This window comes from Thalassophryne amazonica, chromosome 7, assembly GCF_902500255.1.
Source record: "Thalassophryne amazonica chromosome 7, fThaAma1.1, whole genome shotgun sequence".
Classification (NCBI taxonomy): domain Eukaryota; kingdom Metazoa; phylum Chordata; class Actinopteri; order Batrachoidiformes; family Batrachoididae; genus Thalassophryne; species Thalassophryne amazonica.
The window spans coordinates 33,321,975-33,347,862 of record NC_047109.1 but is presented as its reverse complement, the minus strand read 5'-3'; the positions used below and the strand labels follow the sequence as shown (position 1 = coordinate 33,347,862).

The 25,888-nt window shown below is 44.2% G+C and overlaps 1 protein-coding gene across 1 annotated transcript in view; it reads right to left on the bottom strand.

Annotated features, from left to right (window-relative positions):
- Positions 1-25,888, bottom strand: part of LOC117513756 (carcinoembryonic antigen-related cell adhesion molecule 1-like) — a 150,148-nt gene that overhangs the window by 103,945 nt on the left and 20,315 nt on the right. The window contains exons 2-3 of the mRNA XM_034173991.1: positions 22,467-22,787; positions 22,078-22,356 (exon numbers count right to left, since the gene is read on the bottom strand). Of these exons, the coding sequence (XP_034029882.1) occupies positions 22,078-22,356; positions 22,467-22,787 (600 nt within the window). The remainder of the gene's footprint in view (positions 1-22,077; positions 22,357-22,466; positions 22,788-25,888) is intronic.

Sequence of the window (25,888 nt, the reverse complement as noted above, 5' to 3'; positions counted from 1 at the left end):
ACTTTGCACAGTCTTAGGTTTGGGTTCTGTGAAAATTGTTGGCTATACGGCCATCTGAAATTTGGTCTATGATAGCTATGCTGAGCATTTTTTTAAATGATCATCTATTGCTACAACAAAATACAAATAATACCTAATCACCTTGGTATTTGAGTTATTTTGTATGCAATTTCACTCCCCAAATGATTTGCACGTTTCTGTGGCTGTCTACTGAAAAGATTGGTAATGTTACTGGATGGTTTCCCCAGAAATAGATAATTAAACAACATTTAAATTTCTCAAATACAGCTTCATTTTCATGAAAGGAGGACATCTGAACTAAGATGTAGCAAAAACTTACCACCACAGCAGCATTCATTAGTGCAGGTGGTAAGTTAGCTTCTAAAAATACAAATCTAACTTTGTGGGTTGTGTGGAAGAACTTATACCAAGAGCAGATGATTCAGCACGTGTTCATGCAGCAGCCATTCCACAGGTGGATGTTGTAACCTTGGATGAAGCTGCCATTGTGAACATGCTGAAACCTGGCACTGCACACATATTTACAGAGTATGTATCACATGTATCTGTACCATACGTCACAATGCACAATGCATCATGCACTGAGGGCAGATCTAGTCTGAGACAAAAACATTCCTGGCAGCTTGAAGTCATACACATACCAGAAAAGTGACAAAGGGAATCATCAACTTCTCAAACTGGCAAGAATTCCTGCGGAATGACGACAACAAAAGAGAGCTCTTCTCCTTTCTCAGCAAACTGAGATCCAGATGATTGTCCTGACCACCAAGATGTGTTGTGTGTTCAGCAGAGGGATGTTATTGCTCTTGCACCGTGTATGCAGGAAGAGACTGATACATACATCTTCTCACAGGCACTGGATGCTGTGAATAAATTCATCAAGAGGGTGATGATACAGACAGTTGACACTGATGTGGCGGTCTTGGCTGTAGCAGTAGTCCATGACGTTTCAGTTGTGGAGCTATGGGTTGCCTTTGGCACAGGCAAAGGATTTAGATACCTGCCAGCCCATGACATGACAAGAGCACATGGCCCAAACAAATGCACAGCTTTGCTCTTCTTTCACGCTTTCACTGGATGCAACACAGTATCTTCATTTGCAAGCACAAGCAACAAGACAGCTTGGGAAGTGCAGAGAACACTCGAAGAGTTAACCCCAACATTCTGTGCTTTCTCATCCACCCTTGGTTCTGTTGATGAACACCTTAAGACGTTGGAGCACTTTGTTGTGCTACTATGAACCTGCAAGCTGTAAGGTTACAGTCAATGAGGCTCGGAAACATCTCTTCGCTCAGAAGGGCAGGTCAGTGGATAGACACCCACCAACTCAAGATGCACTTAAGGAACATATTAAGAGAAAGGCAGGACATATGGTCCCAGATGCTGATAACTACTCCAATACTTCCATCTCCCAGTGACTGGGGCTAGGTTCAAGCAGGTTGGGACATTGACTTCAGAGAGAAAACTGACCCACCTTTCGTCAAAAAAGTGACAGCTGCCAATCAAAATCGGCCACGTCACTAAGCCCCGCCCCCTCTATGACGTCATAGCCAATCAGAATCGATGACGTCACTATGTCCCGCCCCTAAGCCCCTCCCCTAGTCCCGCCTCCAAGCCCCGCCCCTTATGACGTCACAGCCAATCATAATCGATGACGTCATTATGCCCCGCCCCTAAGCCCCGCCCCTGATCCCGCCTCCGAGCCCCCGCCCCTTATGACGTCACATCCAATCAGAGTCGATGACGTCAGTATGTCCCGCCCCTAAGCCCCGCCCCCGGCTCCTCCCCTAGTTCCGCCCCTGGCTCCTCCCCTAGCCCCACCCCCAAGCTCCTCCCCTAACCCCGGCCAAGCACCGCCTCCAAGCCATACCTCCCCTCCCACCCAGGGTCTAATATTTTAATGTCATTTTATTTCATGAATTAAAGAACGATTAAAAATACCTAGATCTTTTTAATGTATTAAAGAATTAACTAATTCTGAAATAATTAAACATAAATCACTGTCTATTATTTAATGACCCTTTAATATCTTTAATTCTTAAATTATTACGTTTCCTTTTCTGTTTTTTAATTCGTAAATTAAAGAAGGGGAACAAATACCCGTCTCTCTCGGCTGTAAGTCTTTGCAGCAAGACGGTCAAATACCCACGCATAGAGCCGCTCGCGGAAACATGACCCCACGGCTGTAAAACCTGTTGCAGACGCTGTGTCTGTGTGAGTGCGTGTGTGTGTGCGTGTGTGTGTGTGTGTGTGTGTGTGTGTGTGTGTGTGTGTGTGTGTGTGTGTGTGTGGCGGGACACCCGCTGAGCGGAGATGCTGCCCCGAGGTGATGAACCCGAAGAACAATAAACAATGCTCCTTATCACTCACGCCAGATGATGTTTTCTTTTAAGATATTAGCCGATCGATCATGGGGCGCGGGACACCCGCTGAGCGGAGATGCTGCCCGAGCCCGAACAATAAACAATGCTCCTTATCACTTACGTCCCTGGGAACGAGTCAGCGAGCATTTCCACTACGACCGGTGAAGAGTGAAGATGCCTGGACCCCCAGCTATGGGTATAAAATAGAATAAATTTGCGGAAAAAATCCTGGAAAACCATGTTGTTTAATTAAGTTTTCTTGTCTTCGAGCAGAGTGCGAAAACCGCATCAGCTTTCAGGGTAAGTGATTTAAGTAATCTGTTTTGATAGAAATGAGTGTTTTTAAATGATGCACGCCGTCTGAAACTGTTTTTTTTTATTTTTTTTTAGACAAAACCACGCAGACGGTCCAGAGCGCGTTCGGACCCGTCCTCGGTAATATATTTGAAATAGTACAGAATATCCGCTTGCGAGGGTGATGCTTTGTATTCATTTATTTATGTTAATTCTAGAAATCAAGTCAGAGCCCCCTGAAGAAGTTCGAAGGCTGGAAGCCCCGACTTCACCACGCAGATGTAAGTACAGCGATCGAGATTAAATCACGATTAAAACTCTGGAATAACCCGATTTTTTCTGTCACAGCCCATGGAGAAGCGGGTCAGTGGGAGAGACCCGTAAAACGATCCGCGGATGTACACGGTAAGGAGTCGGAGTTTATGTATTTATTTATTTTAAATATTTAATAACTAACGATTTTCTGTTTTTTCAGCACGCGGTGGAGGGAGACCGTCTATTTTCCACAGAGACGCAAGGCTCGAAGATATTCTGAGCTGGGATTAACCTCGTCACGCAACTTTCTTGAAAATGTGTAGTCTGTTTTTATTTTTTTATTTTTTCTCTTATTCCGATGGAACGGGAGAATTCATTTTGAAGAGGTATATTAACTGAATTTCTTGAGGTAGATTCTTCCTGCTACAGATTTTAAAAGATGGAAGGAGAGAATTCACATCGGGAAAATAACTTCGGACGTGTATTGGATTTAAACGCTTCAATAATCGACTCAGCGGGGAGCGCTCCTGGAGCAGATGGTCCATTACCCGAGGCGTTAAATTCACCGCCTCGAAATAACATCGAGTCCGGAGAGAGACTTTTAAGCCGTGTTCGTTTAACACCGTTAAATGAGGCTCTTAACAATTTAGCGGCTGAACGAGAATCGGAAGAAATTAACCCCTACATCATTTCTGCGATTAACGCTATAAATTCGACGGTCCAGTCTGATACTGAAGAGCCCCCTGACCCCCCGCACACCTCACCTCCAGACGAGTCCGGTCCCGCGGCGTTGAACCAGGTACGTCTGACTCCGTTAAATAACGCCGTAAACCTCCTCGCGTGTGAAGTTAATCCTCACGTCCAATCCGCGGTGGATGAATTAAATCAAACGCCTAACGACGCTCGCGCTTTTTCACCTTTAAGAAGTCCCTCCCCGCGCAATGCGCGTGGAGAAGAGATTTTAAACAGAGCTCGTTTAACCCCGATAAACGCGGCGATCTCTGTTTTGATGGAAGACGGGGATGATGCACGACCGGGGTCCAGCCGACACTCTCCCATGACGGGTGGTGGGGCTGCTAACGTCATCAGGAGACCTGCTTTTAACAATATCAAAATCAGGCTGCCTCTCAATTTCCAGCGCGCCGACGAAATTCCCGACTACGCGGAATTTTACCGTAACGTCGTTGGGGCTCTTCATAACTCGGTCGAAAAGGCTTTAACACACGCCAGGGCCGGGGACTTTATCCAAATGGAGATTCGTGGGGACTCAGTCTACAACGAGGCCGCTTTGATCAGCTCATATAACGACGCTGGCGATGTGACGGGCTTCCAAAATCTGTTAGAACGATTGATACAATCAAATTCCAACGTTTTAGCCGACGAGTCTCTGGAATTAGTGGTTCAAGTCATCCGCAACCAGAACGGCGCGGGGAAGCGCAGAATAGATGACCTCCTCCATCACGAGGTTCTGAGGAAAAAATCCAAATGCCTTGTGTGAGAGCGGCCTTCCGAACATACCTTTAAAGTTTTATTGCGTTTGCACGCTTTAAAACATTGTTATTAAGTACAGAAAGAAGTGTTAATCTTTGATCCTAAATTTTTTTTATGTTTTTTTTCGCCTGAAAACGGGGTGGATGTGTGAGAGCGGCCTTCCGATCATACCTTTAAAGTTTTATCGCGTTTGCATGATGTAAACCCCCGTTTTTAAACGTAGAAAGAAGCTTTGACCTTTGACCTTTGATTTTTTTTATGTGTTTTTTGTGAAAAATGTTCCGAATGTGTAGAAAATGCACCCCCGATCATACCTTTAATGTTTTTGCATCGTTGTTATTAAGTAGAGAAGTGTTGAAAGTTGTTTTTTTAAACCGTATACCGAATAAAAGTGATGAAGGCCGGAGATGAGTTTCAGTCTGTGTTTTATTAGTAACAATATACAAAAACGTGACTGACTGCGATGTATTTTAAAGAATCTTGATCATAATATCCAGTCAGTTTTTAATTCGATACCCTCCTTTTATGGTGAGAAACCTTCCCAGCGTTGGAAGTCTTTTTTTTTCTTAAGTTTCTTCCTGGCCGGCGAATCGGTTAAAAGAAGGGATTCATCCGGCGAGCTGCTCCGGCCTTTTTTAAGCTTCTGAAGCTGCTCGCGGGCTTGCGGGTTTGATACGCACGCCACCGGGATGTTCCGCTCCTGTAAAATATTGAGGAACTTCACCCAGCCTGTAGGAGGGCTCGATTTCTTGAACGAGGATCTGAGATGTTTCATAAGATCTATGGCGTGAGACCCCCTCACGACTTTCCCCTTGTAAATAAATTCCCCCGACGGACTCCAGCGCGTATCACCCTTCGATAATTTCCTCATAATATATTCAGCGTTTCTACGCTCTCTGGAGGGGATATTCTTCAGGACCTCTGTGACAGTCTCATCCTCCTCCTCCTCCTCCTCCACCCCCTCCTCCTCAGGTTGCTTAGCGACGCGAGTCTCTTGCGGGGGTGAAACGCGTGATTCGAGTTCCCCCTGCTTGATCAGGGTTAAATAGCGCTGCAGCAGAGCCTCATACTTTTTAATTTTTTCATAAGGAGAGTGAGTACGTTCTTCCAGTATACCTCGCATTCGCGAGTCTAAATCATTTTCCGCCGTTTGTCTGATGTAATTTCCGCTCGGCGGAACGGAATGACTGAGTTGAAGCATCTGCTGTGGAGTGAGTAAAAACATCTTTTGCGCCGCTTTGAACGCCATTATCCTCTGGGTACTATTAGACTCGTTATAACGGGCAGGGCCGCGGCGAGCAGAGGCAGGAGAAAGCCGCCCGTCTGAATCAGCGCTCCCCGCTTCTTTTTATAACTGGTTTTTCTGTCGGCCAGAAGACGTAAAACTCTTTTTCGTTTTTTCAAGGCCCGGAATTGAGAGTCGCTCAAGGCGATATTCCCCTTTAATATATTCAAAGCGATCTCGGATAAAGTTTTCAGAAGCTCCGGCCTGCAGGTCTTCAGGCTGTGGTGACGCTCCCTCGCCCCGGCTCTGATTAGCGCTTTAAGAGCGGGGGCGTTCCTTTTTAAAAGAGAGCTCATATCCGTTTATCTTTCTGTAAATAAACTGTGGGCCACTCGTGCGGGAGTAATCCCGATCTCAGTCTGAACTGATCTGGACACTCCTGCGTGCAATCCAGTAATAAATACCCGTAAGGTACGCTCGTAGCATCATCAAGTGCCTCCAAAAAAAATTGTTTTCTGCCGGGAAACATTTGCTGAGCCAGAATGTTCATCTGTAACTTGTCTCTGGGATTTTTAAACAGCACCATATAATTACAATTCAAACTGATGGTTCGACTGTATTTCCCTTTATGAAACACGTTCTGTGTGATCATGATGACGCTCATATTCCGGTGATGTCTGTACTGGGTGAAAATTCTTACAACTTCAGGATGATCCGTTGCTTGAAAGATGAGATCGTCCAAAATAACCAGATGGCTCTGACCTTCAGGGAAAAGGCTGTCGTCCAGAAATGAGTCAGGGAGTCCTCTTACAAATTTAATATTTTTATTCTTCAGTTCAGAATACAGAGGTTGTTCAGACGTATACAGCCATACAATGTTGTCAGGCACATGTCTCATAGCGTGGCTACAATTTTCCAGCAATGTTTTCACAAACACAGTCTTTCCCGAACCACTCGGTCCAACGATGAGACAGGAGAATGGGAGCTGAAGTCTGGGGTCAATCTCCACCGTATTTCCAGAGTGAGACATGTTTCAAAATCCGAACGGTTCGGTTTCCCCGTCCTTTAAAAGACGCCGCTTGTCATACACCACCCTGAAGGATTTTTGAAATGACACGTTTGTCAAACTGAAACTGCTTTTATGACGTTTAATTCCCTGCTGCGGCGTTATGATAGATGCAGCGAGGGCGGGATCTTTTATATAACCCTCGACCAGATCTTTGACGCTGTCAAAGTTTATTTTCTGACAGCTTTCGTGGGTTTGAGTGATCCCCTTCACACGCATGACCGTTTTACCTCGTGCGGTTTTATATGCGTAACTTTTAGGTCCCGCCGCTGCAAACTCTGTGATGACGTCGCCGTTCAACTCGTCGGTGAGCTGCCCCAGATAATTACCGGTAGGCAGCGGGGTTTCACCCCGCCTACAAACGTAAATCAGGCTATCGGTATCATAATACAGAATCCTGTCAGGATTTGCCACAGCCTCCATAAAACCGTACAAGGTCAAACGCGCGTACGCCGTTGTAAACGCCGCGATGAAAATATTGACGGTTTTACCCGGTCGGCTGACGTGCCGCGGGCCGTACCTCCATTGAACCATAGCCGCCTGACTGCTGAGGAATGTTAGATATGTGACCTCGTACTCTTCAGAAAACAGATACCTGAACAGATCGTCAGCATTTTTAACGAGCGCGGTCTGCGTCAGATTTGCCCTCTGGGCGAATTTCCCCCAGAAGGAGTTGAGGCAGATCTTAGCCATCTGACGTTTTGCCGGATTGTGACTGATTTTTTCTGGGTCTAAACGAATCTTCTGATTCAGCGAGTAGTCCGTGATGTATTTTTCTCTGCTCTCGGAGTCTTTATCAAATTCGGGAGGGAAACCAGAGGCTTCCTGCTTGTGTTTTAAGAAGGTGTTTATGTACCCCTCAAAGATTTTATCACTTTTTTCCTCAAAATGCCAGACTTCAAAAATCTTAGCTACAGCATAGCCTGTATCCAGAGCTTTGTGGAATTCCGGGGTCGTCCAAGTCCCAGACAGAGCTCTCTGCTGCTGACTGTGTGTGCACGCTGCAGCTTGATTATTTTCATCAGCGCAGGTGCGACACAGAGTAAACACCAGTTTACCGTGAGGAGTTCTGTGTGGGAGGACGGGGAATTTTAGCCCCTGGGGCGGGTACACGATGGCTTTGATGAGCCCGAAATAAGTCCTGGGGTCTCTGAAATTTCTCTCTATAATTTCCGGATGCCCCGTGGGATATGTGAAATTTACGTTAACGTAAGGATACAGCGAGGTCACGTCGACGTAATAGACCGTCTCATCTTGCTCAGCCGTGTACCTCAGACGGGCCGCGCAAGTCCGACCGCCGTATAAAGCGTCGCGAGGTTCGAGGGGCGGCGGTAACCCCCTGCGGGCGAGGAAACACCGAACGCTCTCATCCCTCAGCCTCATTTCAAGCCATTGATGCTCCCAAATTACGTTGAGGGTGACGCCCGGCATAGCCCGCAGAAAGGCTATTTTTTTCTGACACGCTGCGTGGAGCTCTCCAAATGAGGTGTTTGTGAGAGGGTTTATTTCATGCTGTGTAAAACACCTTGCACACCCGTGGTAAAAACATCCGAGAAACTCCCACACTTTTATCCGGCCGTCAATCTGAGCATACCCATCAACATAATAACCTCCTATTTTTTTCTCGCCCCTGTTTAGAGCATGATCGATGATAATGTTTTGCGTCTCAGCAACCCATTCTAACCATTGCACGGCCACGTCCGAATATTTTTTATGCCTCGTTCTATAATTGTCGGCGGAGGGGATCGCCAGCGTTTTGGAGCAAGAAAGTTAGTTTGGAAGACTTTCATACACGCCGAGGCGATTGTAACGCAGGTAAAAGGATCCACGAGTGTTTCAGCGATGAATTCAGACATAAATTTGGAGCAGGCTGCAGCCAAGATTTTTGTGTCGTTATCACAATACATAACGGCCTCGGCTTTAAAATCGAAAATTGCGTTTTTTTTCCGCACGTACCACGCGTTAAATTCCTCTCTTTCTCCCTCTGACATATTTGCGACCCCGTAAGCCGCTGAGTCCGGGTACGGACCGACATAGTTCAGATTTTTTTCTGAACTGAACAGGTGCGGAAAGTAACCTTTGCGGATGATTTCGTCTTTCAGCCGGATCCCCAGGGCTTTAGGCATCTGAGATAAGCGCATTGTAAGGAAAGATAACGAATCTATATATTTCTGTTTAAAGGCGGCGTCTGTCATGAGTAATAGTTTACTCCCGGTCATAATCACAGCGGGGGTTACGCCCTGCTGGACTAAATACTTTAGAAGCAAATAGCCGTCAAAACCTTTTGAGTTGTGAGCGATGAACACGTATTCTTTGAATTTTCTCGTTCTAAAATGTTTAAAGAAGCGGGCTACGCAGTCTGTCCCCCATGCGCTCCAAAAATCACCCGTCTTTGTTACAGCGCTGACGTAAAACGGTACGTGTTCCCCGTTATTATCGACATACGTTTCAAAATCATAAAAAACATATTTCTCTGAATGCGTCTCTTCAGCTTTGAGCGGGGTCATATAGCAGAGGTGACCCTCGCTCGGCTCCTGGAGAGCCTCGCCGCATATATGACACCTCTTCTGCTTACACACGTGCGGAGCGCTGTTTTTAGAAAACGCTATGTAATACTCACGTTTACATCGAGAGCATTTTTTCTGTTATCACACACATTAACGAACTTACCGGCGGAAGGACGATACTTCGGCTGTTTATGCAGGCTGTAACAGGTGGGAGAGCGACACTCCTTGTTACATTCGCTGCAGAATACAGGGTTATTTTTCTCATAACACTGCGTGGATTCACAAATTTTACAATATGACGGACAATTATGGGAGGCGTGGTTATTGTACCCCTCAAAGCAAAACTTACATACATATTTCACTCCCAAAAATCTCTTTAAATCGATGATTCCGTAAAAATGATTATTAAACAGAAAAACGAAAAGAGTTTTCTGCTGCGCCGGTATTCCTGTCTGGAATTTTGTCAGCTTTCTCTCCCCTTCGGCTCTGAAAAACACCACAATTTTACAACCCAGAGCGTTTTCAAATTTTCCCACCTGCTCTAAAGATACCGGCGTAGCTTCCGTTAATCCGACGCTATTTTGTAACGCCAGTCCGCGCTGCTCCGCCTCGTGCGTACTCAGATGAGGATTCAATAACTGAACGAGGTTTATCGCGAAACATAAACTGTTGTCAGGATTATACACAATATTAAGGCATTTGGATTTTTTCCTCAGAACCTCGTGATGGAGGAGGTCATCTATTCTGCGCTTCCCCGCGCCGTTCTGGTTGCGGATGACTTGAACCACTAATTCCAGAGACTCGTCGGCTAAAACGTTGGAATTTGATTGTATCAATCGTTCTAACAGATTTTGGAAGCCCGTCACATCGCCAGCGTCGTTATATGAGCTGATCAAAGCGGCCTCGTTGTAGACTGAGTCCCCACGAATCTCCATTTGGATAAAGTCCCCGGCCCTGGCGTGTGTTAAAGCCTTTTCGACCGAGTTATGAAGAGCCCCAACGACGTTACGGTAAAATTCCGCGTAGTCGGGAATTTCGTCGGCGCGCTGGAAATTGAGAGGCAGCCTGATTTCGATATTGTTAAAAGCAGGTCTCCTGATGACGTTAGCAGCCCCACCACCCGTCATGGGAGAGTGTCGGCTGGACCCCGGTCGTGCATCATCCCCGTCTTCCATCAAAACAGAGATCGCCGCGTTTATCGGGGTTAAACGAGCTCTGTTTAAAATCTCTTCTCCGCGCGCATTGCGCGGGGAGGGACTTCTTAAAGGTGAAAAAGCGCGAGCGTCGTTAGGCGTTTGATTTAATTCATCCACCGCGGATTGGACGTGAGGATTAACTTCACACGCGAGGAGGTTTACGGCGTTATTTAACGGAGTCAGACGTACCTGGTTCAACGCCGCGGGACCGGACTCGTCTGGAGGTGAGGTGTGCGGGGGGTCAGGGGGCTCTTCAGTATCAGACTGGACCGTCGAATTTATAGCGTTAATCGCAGAAATGATGTAGGGGTTAATTTCTTCCGATTCTCGTTCAGCCGCTAAATTGTTAAGAGCCTCATTTAACGGTGTTAAACGAACACGGCTTAAAAGTCTCTCTCCGGACTCGATGTTATTTTGAGGCGGCGAATTTAACGCCTCGGGTAATGGGCCATCTGCTCCAGGAGCGCTCCCCGCTGAGTCGATTATTGAAGCGTTTAAATCCAATACACGCCCGAAGTTATTTTCCCGATGTGAATTCTCTCCTTCCATCTTTTAAAATCTGTAGCAGGAAGAATCTACCTCAAGAAATTCAGTTAATATACCTCTTCAAAATGAATTCTCCCGTTCCATCGGAATAAGAGAAAAAATAAAAAAATAAAAACAGACTACACATTTTCAAGAAAGTTGCGTGATGAGGTTAATCCCAGCTCAGAATATCTTCGAGCCTTGCGTCTCTGTGGAAAATAGACGGTCTCCCTCCACCGCGTGCTGAAAAAAGAGAAAATCGTTAGTTATTAAATATTTAAAATAAATAAATACATAAACTCCGACTCCTTACCGTGTACATCCGCGGATCGTTTTACGGGTCTCTCCCACTGACCCGCTTCTCCATGGGCTGTGACAGAAAAAATCGGGTTATTCCAGAGTTTTAATCGTGATTTAATCTCGATCGCTGTACTTACATCTGCGTGGTGAAGTCGGGGCTTCCAGCCTTCGAACTTCTTCAGGGGGCTCTGACTTGATTTCTAGAATTAACATAAATAAATGAATACAAAGCATCACCCTCGCAAGCGGATATTCTGTACTATTTCAAATATATTACCGAGGACGGGTCCGAACGCGCTCTGGACCGTCTGCGTGGTTTTGTCTAAAAAAAAAAAAAAAAACAGTTTCAGACGGCGTGCATCATTTAAAAACACTCATTTCTATCAAAACAGATTACTTAAATCACTTACCCTGAAAGCTGATGCGGTTTTCGCACTCTGCTCGAAGACAAGAAAACTTAATTAAACAACATGGTTTTCCAGGATTTTTTCCGCAAATTTATTCTATTTTATACCCATAGCTGGGGGTCCAGGCATCTTCACTCTTCACCGGTCGTAGTGGAAATGCTCGCTGACTCGTTCCCAGGGACGTAAGTGATAAGGAGCATTGTTTATTGTTCGGGCTCGGGGCAGCATCTCCGCTCAGCGGGTGTCCCGCGCCCCATGATCGATCGGCTAATATCTTAAAAGAAAACATCATCTGGCGTGAGTGATAAGGAGCATTGTTTATTGTTCTTCGGGTTCATCACCTCGGGGCAGCATCTCCGCTCAGCGGGTGTCCCGCCACACACACACACACACACACGCACACACACACACACACACACACACACAGCGTCTGCAACAGGTTTTACAGCCGTGGGGTCATGTTTCCGCGAGCGGCTCTATGCGTGGGTATTTGACCGTCTTGCTGCAAAGACTTACAGCCGAGAGAGACGGGTATTTGTTCCCCTTCTTTAATTTACGAATTAAAAAACAGAAAAGGAAACGTAATAATTTAAGAATTAAAGATATTAAAGGGTCATTAAATAATAGACAGTGATTTATGTTTAATTATTTCAGAATTAGTTAATTCTTTAATACATTAAAAAGATCTAGGTATTTTTAATCGTTCTTTAATTCATGAAATAAAATGACATTAAAATATTAGACCCTGGGTGGGAGGGGAGGTATGGCTTGGAGGCGGTGCTTGGCCGGGGTTAGGGGAGGAGCTTGGGGGTGGGGCTAGGGGAGGAGCCAGGGGCGGAACTAGGGGAGGAGCCGGGGGCGGGGCTTAGGGGCGGGACATACTGACGTCATCGACTCTGATTGGATGTGACGTCATAAGGGGCGGGGGCTCGGAGGCGGGATCAGGGGCGGGGCTTAGGGGCGGGGCATAATGACGTCATCGATTATGATTGGCTGTGACGTCATAAGGGGCGGGGCTTGGAGGCGGGACTAGGGGAGGGGCTTAGGGGCGGGACATAGTGACGTCATCGATTCTGATTGGCTATGACGTCACAGAGGGGGCGGGGCTTAGTGACGTGGCCGATTTTGATTGGCAGCTGTCACTTTTTTGACGAAAGGTGGGTCAGTTTTCTCTCTGACTTCTCTTCCAGAAGTATCAAATGCATGCCATGAGTTGCTACAATGTGGCAGCAAGAAAGGTTGCAGAGATCTATGCAGATGTGTCAAAGCTGCCCTGAAGTGAACTGCTCTCTGATTCTGTGAAGGGACTAAACAGTACTGAACATGACAAAGTATGAACACTTGTTTACTAGATGAGTAACTCATGTCACAAACATGTTTCATAATAAATGAAATGCCCTGCTTTTGTCAAAGTACACATTGGATCAGGTCAGAACCCCAGATAATGGGTAAGTGTGTGTGTTTTCGGTTGGAAATAAAGATGAATAATGTATCAATCCCAATGCAGGTTCATCTGTTATTTAAATGCAGGGCCATGAAATTTTAGTTTCATTTTCAAAATGACACTGGGACAAATTGGAGGTGGCCGTCTCCGCCTCTTTGTAACCTGCGGTGTGTTTGGAAAAACACGAAACAAAACAACAATGTTGCATACATCTCACTAAGACCAAATAATGATAATAATTACATATGTGAAAGTGGTGTCTCTGATTTCGCTTCTGGTGTGTTCACACACACAAAGCCATGTAGAATTATTGTTATTGTGGCACTCCACAGAAAAACAATCGTCCCTCCTTCAGCCCTGATGGTGAGCTGGTGTCACTGGGGGCTCCCGTTAGCGTGTAGCTTAGCCAATAACTCAAAGGGCTGGGAACTGGTTCACATCCCAGCTGTCCTGTTAAAAGCGGGCACTCGTCACATTTGTGTCCGATCCCGTGATCACAGAAGTGTAGTGTCCCTCACATAGCAACTTAGTTTAGCATGACGTAATGCGACGCGATGCCGTGGCACAAACCACAAACATGGACGGTTCCACGCTTTTGGGAGAGGAAACATGGTTCCTTAAGAATTTTCTCATGGCCACACAAAAGGAAAGGATAAAATCAATGATTAGATCCACCATGTTTTGAAGACCATTCTCACGCTGTGCTAGGCTTCGCTTACTGCTGTTTGTCTGAGAAGCACTATTAAAAAAAACCCTCTGATTTCTTCCTCAAAATATTATCTTTGGAAAATCTACCACCTAATAAGCAACAATAATCATGTGACTCCATCCTTGCAAAATACACATTTTAACCATTTTGGCGTATTCACCGCCAAAGTCCACAAAAACACTGATTTCACACTATAAAAAATTACATTTTCCCCACATTCATTTTAGGGGCGTGACCGGAGATGATGTCACCAAAATTCATATTCCTCACAGCTTGTGGTTTCTGAGCAAGCTGTGAAGAATATAAATGATTTTGGTGATTTCACTTACCTTTGAACTGATCAGAGGCAAGTCAAATCAGATTAATTTCCCCATGTTTATGACGTAATTTCTCTCAGCATATGGCACCAAAAATAAAATGAAATACATCAATATTTTCATAATTTTTTATTTATTTAGAATAGTCAGCTTATTTGACATTTTATTTACTCGTGATACTCACTTTAAGGTGTCATTACAATTGAAATGTATCAGCCAAAAGCTGAGCACACAACCCTCACCTGTCCTGAGCTGATATCATCCAGTGCACTCTGTATTGATGCTTTTAACCAGTTGCATTATGGGTCATTTGGTGCCTGAAGCAAAGCGACATTTCCTGCCCACACACACACACTTAATCTGCACTTAGTTCCAGTTTCATTACCACCTGTGAAACTCCAGTGTCGTGTTATCAGACCTGTTGGCAAACTGAATTTTTTTTTTTGTGTGTGTGTGTGTGTGTTTTGAGGGGGATGAATATCATGTCAGAGCCGTTGAGTATATGAGCAACAAACGTCACAGGTTTGTACAGTGTGTATCTATTAGAAGGGTCACAGTTCAGTATGAGTTCAATTTTGAAAATTCTTTAAATCTTTACACACTGTCTTTACTCTGTGAGCAGCAGAGAGCTGCCATCTACCACAGTAAAACTGTGAGACAAAAACTTTTTTCATTTAACAGAAGGTATTTGCCGTATGGTCAGATGGAAGGAGAACAATTTCTCTTGACAAGCACCACTTACAGTTATGAATACTGTGTATGAGTCATACTGTGTAGTCTGTGTACAGTTCTGTGCACCAAACCGTCGTGTGTGTACAATACAGTCACTGCACTGCCTGCAATAATCTTCTATTTGCAGAAATGTGTAGAAGACAGAGTAATCCCTCTACAAGTGGAACAGACAGGCAGTCTGAAGGACACACCAGGAATCAAACCCCTGGTCAATATATATCCATATTTCAACTTCTGTCCCACAGAGCCTCCGACTGCATGTAGAAAGTATGTCTGTTCATGTAATAAATAAATATGACAGATAAATTAACTTAGAAATACAACTTTGCCAACAATCATTTAAGATTTGAGTAGCTGACAAAAGGCAGCACAGTGGCTTAGTGGTTTGTACTGTTGCCTCACAGTATGAAGGTTCTGGGTTCACTTCCCACCTCGGGCCTCATGTACAAAGCATGCATACGCACAAAAACGTGGCGTACGTCCGTCTCCATGGGAATGTTCAGATATATCAGAAGTGAAATGACCGCGGAAATGTGCAGTGCGTCACGCAAAAATCCTGGCTGGCGTACGTACGTTTCTACAGCTATTGTTCCACTGGCGACACGTAGAGATGATGCTGGGAACCGTTAATACTGTGAAACCAAGAAATTATCATGGTGTCTCTGATGTGCACCATCATATTATGAATTTGTTTTTCTTAATAGGAAACATTGTTATTCTATCAATGTTCAAATTATATGTGATGTGCAAATGCATCTAATTAACATTGTGGCTAGGTGGGCTGGTTCAACACATAACTCATTCATCCTGACTAACAGTGTGGTTGGGGCAGTCCAGTCTCAGTTTTATGTGACGCAGTTTTATTATTTTACTATTTCTAACCGTAACCCCTTCTCCTAATCCCGCGTTCACACAGGACACCACGCCAGCTATGGCGGCAACAGGTTGCCATGTAATCCCTATGGAAGGAAGCGTTGTGGCGGCACAAAAGTTCAAGCCACACAATGCGACGCGATGGACGCGAATAAAGTGATGCGACTAAAGCGATTTTGAGGGATTTTCGTGCTTGTGTCATGATATCACGTTGTGTCGTGTTGCCCTCTTCCCCAAGTTGAAAAATCTGAACTTTTTCATCTTGTCGCACTGCAATGACCAATCAGGGACTGGATATGTAGTCACCTGGAGCTGTCTGGAGTTTATACTTGATATGGACATGTCCTGTCTCTGGCAGCCAGCCTGTGAGCAGGACTTATGTCCCTTTTGTCCTTTATTTCACAATTATGACAGAGTTTTAGGGGAGAGTGAGCAGCAGCCAGTTTTTTTTCCATGTGCGCGCACGAACAAATCATCTGTGAAGATAATTTTGTTAACTACACAGATGTATAATAAAATAAATGGTGACTGGTTTATAACAGAATTATGACAGAGTTTGAGGGGAGAGTGAGCAGCAGCACTGCAGCAGCCAGTTTTTTTTCAAGGGCACGCGCGAATGAATCCACTGTGAAGAAAATTTTATTAACTACACAGATGTATAATAAAACAAATGGTGACTGGTTTATAACACAATTATGACAGAGTTTGAGGGGAGAGTGAGCAGCAGCATCGCAGCAGCAGCAGCCAGTTTTTTTTTTCACGTGTGCGTGAATGAATCGTCCGTGAAGATAATTTTATTAACTACACAGATGTATAGTAAAACAAATGGTGACTGGTTTATAACACAATTATGACAGAGTTTGAGGGGAGAGCGAGGAACTGCAGCGGTAGACAGTTTTGTTTTTTTTTAATTGTTCACGTGTGTGTGCGAACAGGACAGGAGGTCCTCAAACTGGGTCCTGGAGAGGCAGAAGTACTGCTGAAAGCGGCTGTCATCCAGATGCAGCTCCTGCAGCAAATAATGAATTTGTGGCGTTGCGTGGCATCCAGTGTGAATGTGGCTCAAGGAGAGCGACACACCGGGTGATGGTGGCGCGTCCATCACAGGCAAGGGATGCGAATTTGTGGCGTCCGGTGTGAATGCGGCATAATGCTGTGTTTACACATAGGCAGGACGCATTTTGAATGTCATATTTGCGTCATTCTTGGCATATTTCTGACATTCTTAACGTGACTTAACGCCTCTGAATAGGTTTCTTAATAGTGCGTGTTGGTGCATGGTATTCATGATTTTCTTGGAGCATGTTTTTTGGCTGTCAAAAGTCTTCCACAAATGTCACGCACCACCCTCATTTCGCCTCATGTCATGGAGGTCGCAACTAAGCATGTTGATTCGTCTTGATTAGTGGTGATCCTTAATAGAGCATGACAGCGTTCTTCTCTGACATGCGCAAAATGAAACCCTGCTGCACCGCATTCAGTTTCATTGCTGCAGTATGCTGAAGAAGGATAGTGATGCCAAGTCAGCTAAAAGTCTTGTTCCAATGCTTATCAGCGCACTCCTGCAGGTCTTCCACCTGCTGCTACTGCTGCTGTGCCTGATGTTTGGGAAAACGCGTGAGATGAGAGCCGCATGGAGCCACACATCTGGCTCTCTCCATCTCCTCCTCCTCTCTGCGCCACTCCATGGCACCGAGCCCAACTAAGCATGCAGTCACAAAGTTCTGTTGTGGATTTTGAGGAGCAAACTGGAGCGATCTGAATTGTTCAGCAACTGATGCATGAATATGGGGGTGTGTGTGGAGACAATCTGCCTCATTCACAATGTGACAGAACGTAACGATGCTTTGTTACGCACAATCGCACAGAACAGCGCAAAACAGCGTGCATAGCGCGGAACATTATTCTTGACTGTGCGTAATGGTTCCTGATAATTCTCCAGCAACACATGCCATTAATAGTAACACGTGGTAACAGGTTGCAGCAGTTCCTGAGGATGCCTGATGCCTCTGCCTCAAATCATCACATTCGTGATCAGCGGCCAAGAATGTATACTTCCTAGCATTCGTGACTTGTCGTTATGTGTAAACGCAGCATAACCATAACCATAACGGTTACCCCACCTCGCACTTCTTGCCCCGTGTGGCACAGTACGCGATGGGTGGCTGCTTCATGAGGAAATAGTTTATTCATGTAATTGTTCCGACCAGTGCGGGCACATTTGGGCATTTGCAGATTCAGATATGTTTGTTGTCATTATTATTAGTTGTATTATTTTATTTTTAACTTTGTTTGTTTCTTGATGGTGAAAATATAGACTCTAGAGCAGAGCCGGCCCAAGGCATACACCAACTACACAGTCGCTTAAGGCCTCCACGCCACCAGGGGGCCCCAAGAGCACCGAGACGTTGTGATAAAAAGTAAATATATACATGAAATTAAAATAATATTGAATAATTTAAACGAAATTGTATTACACCCGAAAAAAATAAATTCATTTTGACAAAATACCAATACTAGGTTAATTGATGCCTCCTGTTGGCTGCTGCCACCGTTGGGCAAATTTAGATGCACCGCTTGGGTCAGGTGGTCGATGACTAATCGTGAGGAATGAAGTGAGTGCAAGTCATGTCTCAGAAAAGAAATTATCCCTCTGGAGCGGAGAAAAGAAAAAAGAAGAAGTTGGAAGACGAAAAAAACAACAAGACAAAGGTAGGTTTGCATGTCCAATATTACAATTTTTGTTGTCATTAATTGTGAAATGGTCCGTTCGTTTATTGTAAAGTGCTTTAGGTGTCTTAAAGTCAGAGGCAATTGCTCTAAGATTGCAGGGGAAGCTCAGCTTCCCCTAAAATGTCAGAAAATAAGTGATCAAATATATACTGTTGTGTGTACATGACATTGACTAAATATGCGCTACAACGTGCTCAACTTTTGTTCAGAATCAGCTTCTTATCACTGGGAACGATGCGGCTTTCCTCTCACTCAAACCCGCAGCTTCATAGTGCTTTAAACAGTGTAGCGACACAAAGCATGCAACGAAACGAGACGAGTCATTGGATAAATGCTGGGCTTTGTCCCGCCCATCGGACGCTCAGCGTGTCTTGGGGTCTATGGGGCAGTGGGCTGGCCTCGGCTGGCCTGGACGCTCAGCTTCTGCATGATGATTGGATGATCTGTCTGAGGCTGAATCCTTTTTTGACTGACAGCGAAATGAGCGAATCAGCGATCTTTTGGTGTAAACATCCATGGGAGCATTTTCATTCTCTTCTGAATAGAACTAGGATTAGACTTTCCTAATCCTCTTAGCAGCATTTTGTTTGTTAAAAACGACTAGCGACAAATCGAGCTTCTATTTCTGGTGGGTTTTTTTTTTTTTTTGTAGCTGCTTGTGACTTCTATCACTCTTTCTGACTTCTATCGCAGTTTCTGTTCTTACCGAGCAGCGGGTGCTGCTGAGCTCCTCCACCGTCACAAAGCACTCACAGGCGGACACACTTCACACTAGCCTCACGCCAGTCCCAGCTAGCGAGCTAGCTAGGTAGCAAGCTGCACATAATGGCAGACAATTTGAATGTTGTGGACCGGATTTTGGTGAAGCCATTTGATAGTCTTCCTTACGAAGAAAAACTTAGAGTTAAACAGCAGGGCCGATCAACTGCTCAGATTAATTTGGTGCAAAAGGTGGGGAAAAGTAGCTCAGCTCTCAGTGGTTTGCAGGCCAAAGTTAAAGCAATAGCCCCCAGTGCAATGTTTGTGCATTGCTATGCACACACATTGCTGTTATGTTGTGGATTTCTATGTTCATTTTGGAGATTATTTAAGTACTGTATTTATTATTTAAGTATTTAATTTTGATTACAACTTTATTTTTCTGTAAGATAATGTGAATGTCATTTGATTCTATTTTTAATTTGGATATTGAACATTTTGCACACCATTGCACATCTGAAAGAAATTAAACTATTTAACGTGTTTACTATAAATGCAGTCTCCTGCCTGCTGATGTTACTTTCAAATAGTTAAATTAATGAGCCATACTTATACATCACTCAGTATATAGAAGTTAATTAAAACATATTTATGAGTTTGCTACCCCTTTAAGGTTAAAAACAAGAATGACACCTGTATGATGTAAGATAATTACAAATAATGCTAATGATTGTGGGTACGTTACACACATAACAGTGTAGCCTATGGAATAATGAGGCATCTGGTGCTCAGGTGATGGTAGGGGGGCCCCCAAATGAAATTCTGCTTAAGGCCCCATAAAGGCTTGGGCCGGCCCTGCTCTAGAGCTTCTTAACAGGCCCACAATAGTCTCCTGTGTTCAGTATTTGTCAATAAGCATGTGTGTAATGTTGAGAATGTCACACACTGTCAACTGCGGTGCCCCTCACATGTCTTACTTCAGTGTGTGTGTGTGTGTGTGTGTGTGTGTGTGTGTGCACGCTGCACTGAGCCCACAGTGTTGCAGCTTCACACACACACTCCCACTACTCTTTTACTGTTTCATATGTATTCCGTTTGACAGCTAGGGTCCCAAACAGTGATGCCGGTAACGCGTTACTCTAATCTGACCGCTTTTTTTAGTAACGAGTAATCTAACGCGTTAATCTTTCCAAAACAGTAATCAGATTAAAGTTACTTCTCCAAGTCACTGTGCGTTACTATTATTTTTGCATTGTGGGTCGATAGCAGCATTAAACTTGGTCTGTGGGCAGGAGGTCGGGGTTCGACTGAACTGCCCACTTTAAGCGAGCTGTGAGCTTTTCATCCACGGTTTTTTGCAGCAGCTACGACTCGTCCTTACCTTAAAGGCAACAACAGCACACCTGCACTGAGCTTTACAAAGACATTTTTATGCTTTTTTCTCCTTTATTTAGAATTCTGAGCTGAGCCGCTCAGTATCTGCTGCTAAAAACAGCTGATCCTCCGCGACACGTCAACAACTAACACTATTTTCCACTCAAATGCACCTAAACTCTCTTTCTGAGGACCACATGATGTGAAAACGCAATAAAACTTTCTTACCTGTAAATCTGGTCATGTTTTCTGCATAAATAAATGTTATCCATTCTTTGTGCTCAAACGCCAAAGCAGGGGCGAATCCAGATGGAATGTGGGCGTGGGGCAGGGATGTGCTCCCACCCCCACAACACCCCTAGATGAAGCCGTTTTTTACTACAACTACTAATACTACTTATAATAATAATAATTTTGACAAGTAAAATGTTTAGAGAGAATTTAAATGTTAGAAAGAATTTAATAGTTACATTTATAAACAATGTAGGTTAGAAATTGCAAGTTTTACTGTTACAGTGCTGTCAACAGTTAAATATGAGGTCAAGAAAGAGGTCTTTATTTTACTTTTATAAAACAAGTATTTATTTTCATTGAAGTCAAGAAAGAGTGACTATAAAGTGAGTTTTGGCAAAACAAGTATCATTGTCATGTTGAGGTGGCAGAGGGTTGTTGTCGGCAGCTGGGGAAAGTAACTAAGAAGTAACTAGTAATCTAACTTAGTTACTTTTTCAAGGAGTTATCAGTAATCAGTAATTGGATTACTTTATCAAACTAACTGTGGCAACACTGGTCCCAAATAAACTATCCCTGCATGTCTCCACATCATCTGTAGCTCACACTCGCTATGATTTCTTTTCTGTGTTCATACTGACTGATTTGACAGAGGGGAAACCCCAACTCCCAGGGCCTATTCACATTCCACATTCAGCGGCATGTATGTGCGTGGATCCATCCCTATGCACACTTTGATACATCTGGATATTTTTGTGCTTACACCAGTTTCTGGGTTTTAGCGTACACCATGTTTCAGTAGGAAATCCACGTCTTTGTACATGAGGCCCCTGGTCCTTTCTGTGTGGAGTTTGTAAGTGCTCCAGCTTCCTCCCTCTTCCAAAAACATACAGGTAGGTGAACTATTGACTCTAAACTGACTGCTGGTTGCAGTGTTAATTTAACTCTGCAGTTGCCTAGCTTCACTAACCATAGGTGTGAATGTGTCTGTGTGTGGCTCTGCAATAGACTCCGTCCTGTCCAGGCTGTACTCTGCCTCACACCCTGTGACTGCTGGGATAGGCTCCAGCCCCCGTGTGACACTTAACTGGAGTAATAGAGTATAGAAAATGGATGGATGAAACTGCCAAGCTTTAAAAAGATAAACAAAATCTTAAAGTCTGACCCAGTTGACTTCAGCTGATTTTGTGAACATAGAACATTATTCAAAAAGGTCCTGAGGAAAAGAACTCTCCTTATGAAGCTTTAAACTTCAGTTGTAATTGTGAAGATCTTTGTCACATGTGGAGTGTGAGCGTGCACGTTAGTAACTCACAGCTGATGGACAAATTTAGTTGATTGCTGGAGCCGTTACTGACAGGATTGGACACGTGACACGTGAACGGTCCGTGGTCGTAGCGGGTCACAGTGGTGATGATGAGAGTGGACCCTCCATCAGTGATCTGAACTCTGTCACTGTCTGTGACCTCTGAGGTGACGTTCAGCCAGAGGAAAGAGAGGGCGGAGCCAGAGGAGGTGCAGGTCAGACTGACGGAGCTGCTGAACTCCACCAGCTGTGTGGCGTTTGAAACAGCCACGACATCAGACACTCGGACTGCAGATAAATGAACAGAAAGGTTTGATGTTGGTGTTCAGACAAAACAAGTGGAACAGACAGAAACAGGAAACTGAAAATGATGAAACAGCATTTAAACATCAGCTCACCGTAAACATCCAATGTTCTATTGTCTACATGCCGTGTTCCATTGTTTTCTATGTCAATTTTATAAACTCCACTGTCCTTCAAAGTCACACTCCTGAGCTCCAGAGCTGCACTGTTTGGAGAGAGGGTGATTCTGTCTCTATAATCTGGACCTGGAATGGTTCCTCCCTCACTGTATGTTACTACAGATGTAGAATCCTTTATCCAGTTGATGTATGTAATCTGTGTCTGTGATGGATTCAGTGTTGTGCTGAACGTCACTGTGTCTCCCACAGCTGCAGTCAGAGGATCATCTGGCAGTATTCCGACTGCTTTGGTCAAACCTGGAGGAGAAAGAAAAGCTCTGAGTGGAAGAACGACAATAAAATGGAACATTGGAAGAAAACTTCAGTCACAATGAGAAGATGTTCCTCTAAATCTAAAATAACCAGGAGGCTGAAGTCAGGACAGAATCAATGTTTGGATGAAAAAAACAAAACAAATTATTGACATGTGTTTCATTTGTTTATTCTCACAGTCTGTACATATGCGTGACAAACCCTCTGTAACGCCACCTACAGGTTTTCTGAAGAGCTACCTTGAAGTTCAAATTCAGTGTTTCCAAATGTCGTCATCTTGGCAATGTCTGACTCCCCCTAACTTAAGACCAAACTATAAATGCTTAATGAGGTGGAACATGGGTAAGCAGCCTGACCTGGGTGGAGTGAATAAAGCCAGAACCCACTGGCATCTTGGAGTTACCAAATAAGCTAAAACTAACAGCTATAGAGTGTCATGCTTTGGCCCTGGACCTGCCCAGAATCAGGTTTTGTCCCCCAGTCTTCATCTGTTTCCCTCTTTTTGTCCTTCTGTCCGGCCATGAGTGTTTATATTCTGTTTCTTCCCCTATTAGTCTTGGTTATATTATCTGTTATTCTTCAGCCACGTTAAGTTCTAATCAGGTTTAGTCTCTGCTTTTTATTTAGTCATTCTGTGTTTTCACATTAGGTTTTGAGGATTATCTGTTACACTTCAGCCACTTATTGAGTTCTGTTCTAGTTTAGTCTTCGTCCTTTATTTTCTGGTTATTCAGTCACTCTGTTTTGAGCACATTAGTCCCTCTGGTTTTTCTGTTACACACGTTGAGTTCTCCTCTAGTTTAGATCCAGCCTTTAATTTTCTATTGTTCTGTTTCTACTTTTTCATTTGTTTATTCTGTTTCTCTCACATTTGTATTTTAGGTATCATTATTTCCTAATTGTTTAACATTTGTTCTGTCACTGTCACTTTCCTTTTTGCTGCTTTTGTCTGACACGCCCACCTGTCACTCCACTCGTCTCGTCCAGCCACACCTTCTTCCCTGCACCTGCATCTAATCACACCCTGATTAACCTCTGCTTTTAAACCTCTTGTTTTCCACAGTTCACTGATAGTTCGTTGTGCATATTGCCTTGTTCCAAGCCTCTCGTGTTTTTTCTGCGATAGTCTGTTTTCTTGTTGTGTATGACCTTCGCCTGTTTCTGACCTTGCCTTTTGTCTGAGCCAGTTAACCTGCTTCTCTGTACCTGAACTCTGCTTGTTTTTGACTGTTTTTTTGCCTCCTCCAATACACCTGTTTGCCCGTGCTTGAACTCTGGTTGTTACTGACCACGCCACCGCCTCACAACCGTCTGTACCTCCGCCTGCCTGCTTGTCACCCAGTGTATCGACCTCACTCAGTTTTGTGATTAATCCTTTTTCTAATTCCCACCTCTAAGCCATGAGTCTGCATTTGTGTCCGCCTGTCTGTCGTGCCATGTCATCACAGTTCCTGACACAGAGACCAAAACAATTGTTTTTAACAGGCTTTAAGCAAGTTTATTGCTGCTGTAACGTTGGAGATTTTAACATGGGGGTCTATGGGAACTGACTCACTTAAGGAGCCAGCCTCCAGTGGCCATTCAACAACCAGCATGTGGCACTTCTGCGTTGGCTTCATATTTAAACACCAGGGGTTGGAGCAGCTCATTTCCTCCACCAATGAGTTTATGTGATCACCACTGTTTATTTGTATGTTGATTTCCCAGGGAAACACACAGAGAATGTACAAACTACACACAGATGGGAAGTAATCCCACAACATTTTTGCTGTGAGGCCACAGTGCTAACCACTAAGCTACACAAATAAATAAAACAAAAATTTGTCACAGTTAAAACAGGATCACAGCACAATGATGGAATATCCCGGTTCAACACAGACAGCCACCCAGACCCTCAGGTTTTCCAAGATGAGGTAAAGGTTTCAAACCAAGACTTTCTAAGATGCATATCCATAAAAATGAGACAGAAGCTAAATGCAACACACAAGAAGAACATGCAAACTCCACACAGAAAGGGCAGGAAGTGATCCTGCGACCTTCTTGGTGTGAGGTCCCAGTGCTAACCACTAAGCTGCTGTGCCACCTTTATAACAATCATTTATTTATTTATTATTTATTTTATTTTGCCATTATCAGGAAGAGTGGGGGGATTTCCAAAGTCTATTCACATAGATAATAGTATGATAATAAGAGCTGAACACTTTGTGTGCAAATGTGTCATTGTTTCAGCTGTGAGTGGCCACTTCAGTGAGATACCAATTGCAACATTGTTGCCTATTTGTATGTTTGGTCTCCAACAGTTGCGCCCTGTGAGATAGGACCCTTAGCGGTGGTCAAAATGAAGACAGTCACATATATCAGGTGTGTGATTCTTGACTCATACCAACTCAATAAGCAAACATCTACATGGTGTCAGAAGTGAGTATGGACTCCTCTCTGCCAGTGAGTACTGTTCTTCCATCGTCAGATGACCTGTTGCATCAGACTGAGCTAGCGTAGCTCCCAGCTATGGAGAATGTTTTTTCTGACAAAATGAGTGTTTTCTCAGGCCTGACCCTCTTATTTTTGATGAATATGTCACGAGCATTGGCATGGTTTTACGAGGGAATATGGCATTTTTATTGCCGCTGCACACTCCAACAAATCAGCGAAGACTAAAACTTATATCCTTCTCAACATTGCTGGCCCAGAAGCCATGGAAAGAGAGCGTTTCTTTGTCGACGCTGCAGAAATGCATGCACCTGGAGCGGATAGAAGGATTATCAACCCATCTGAATCTTGTGAGGACCCAGAGTGTTTAAAGAAAAAGTTTAGTGAAACTGGCAAGCCCCAAAATAACAGGAAGATGGAAAGACACAGATTTCATACCAGAAAACAAGGTGAGAGTATGGAATCATTTATCAGTGGCTTGAGGATTAAGGCTGAATGTTGCCACTTTGGAGATCTGACTGAAGAGCTAATCTGTGACCACATTGTGTGTGGCGTTGCTAGTGACACTTTGAGGAAAAGTTCTGTTAAGAGATATTGAGCTGACGCTTGTCAAAGCCATTTCAGTTTGCCGGATACACAGTTTGTTCGAGGAAAGT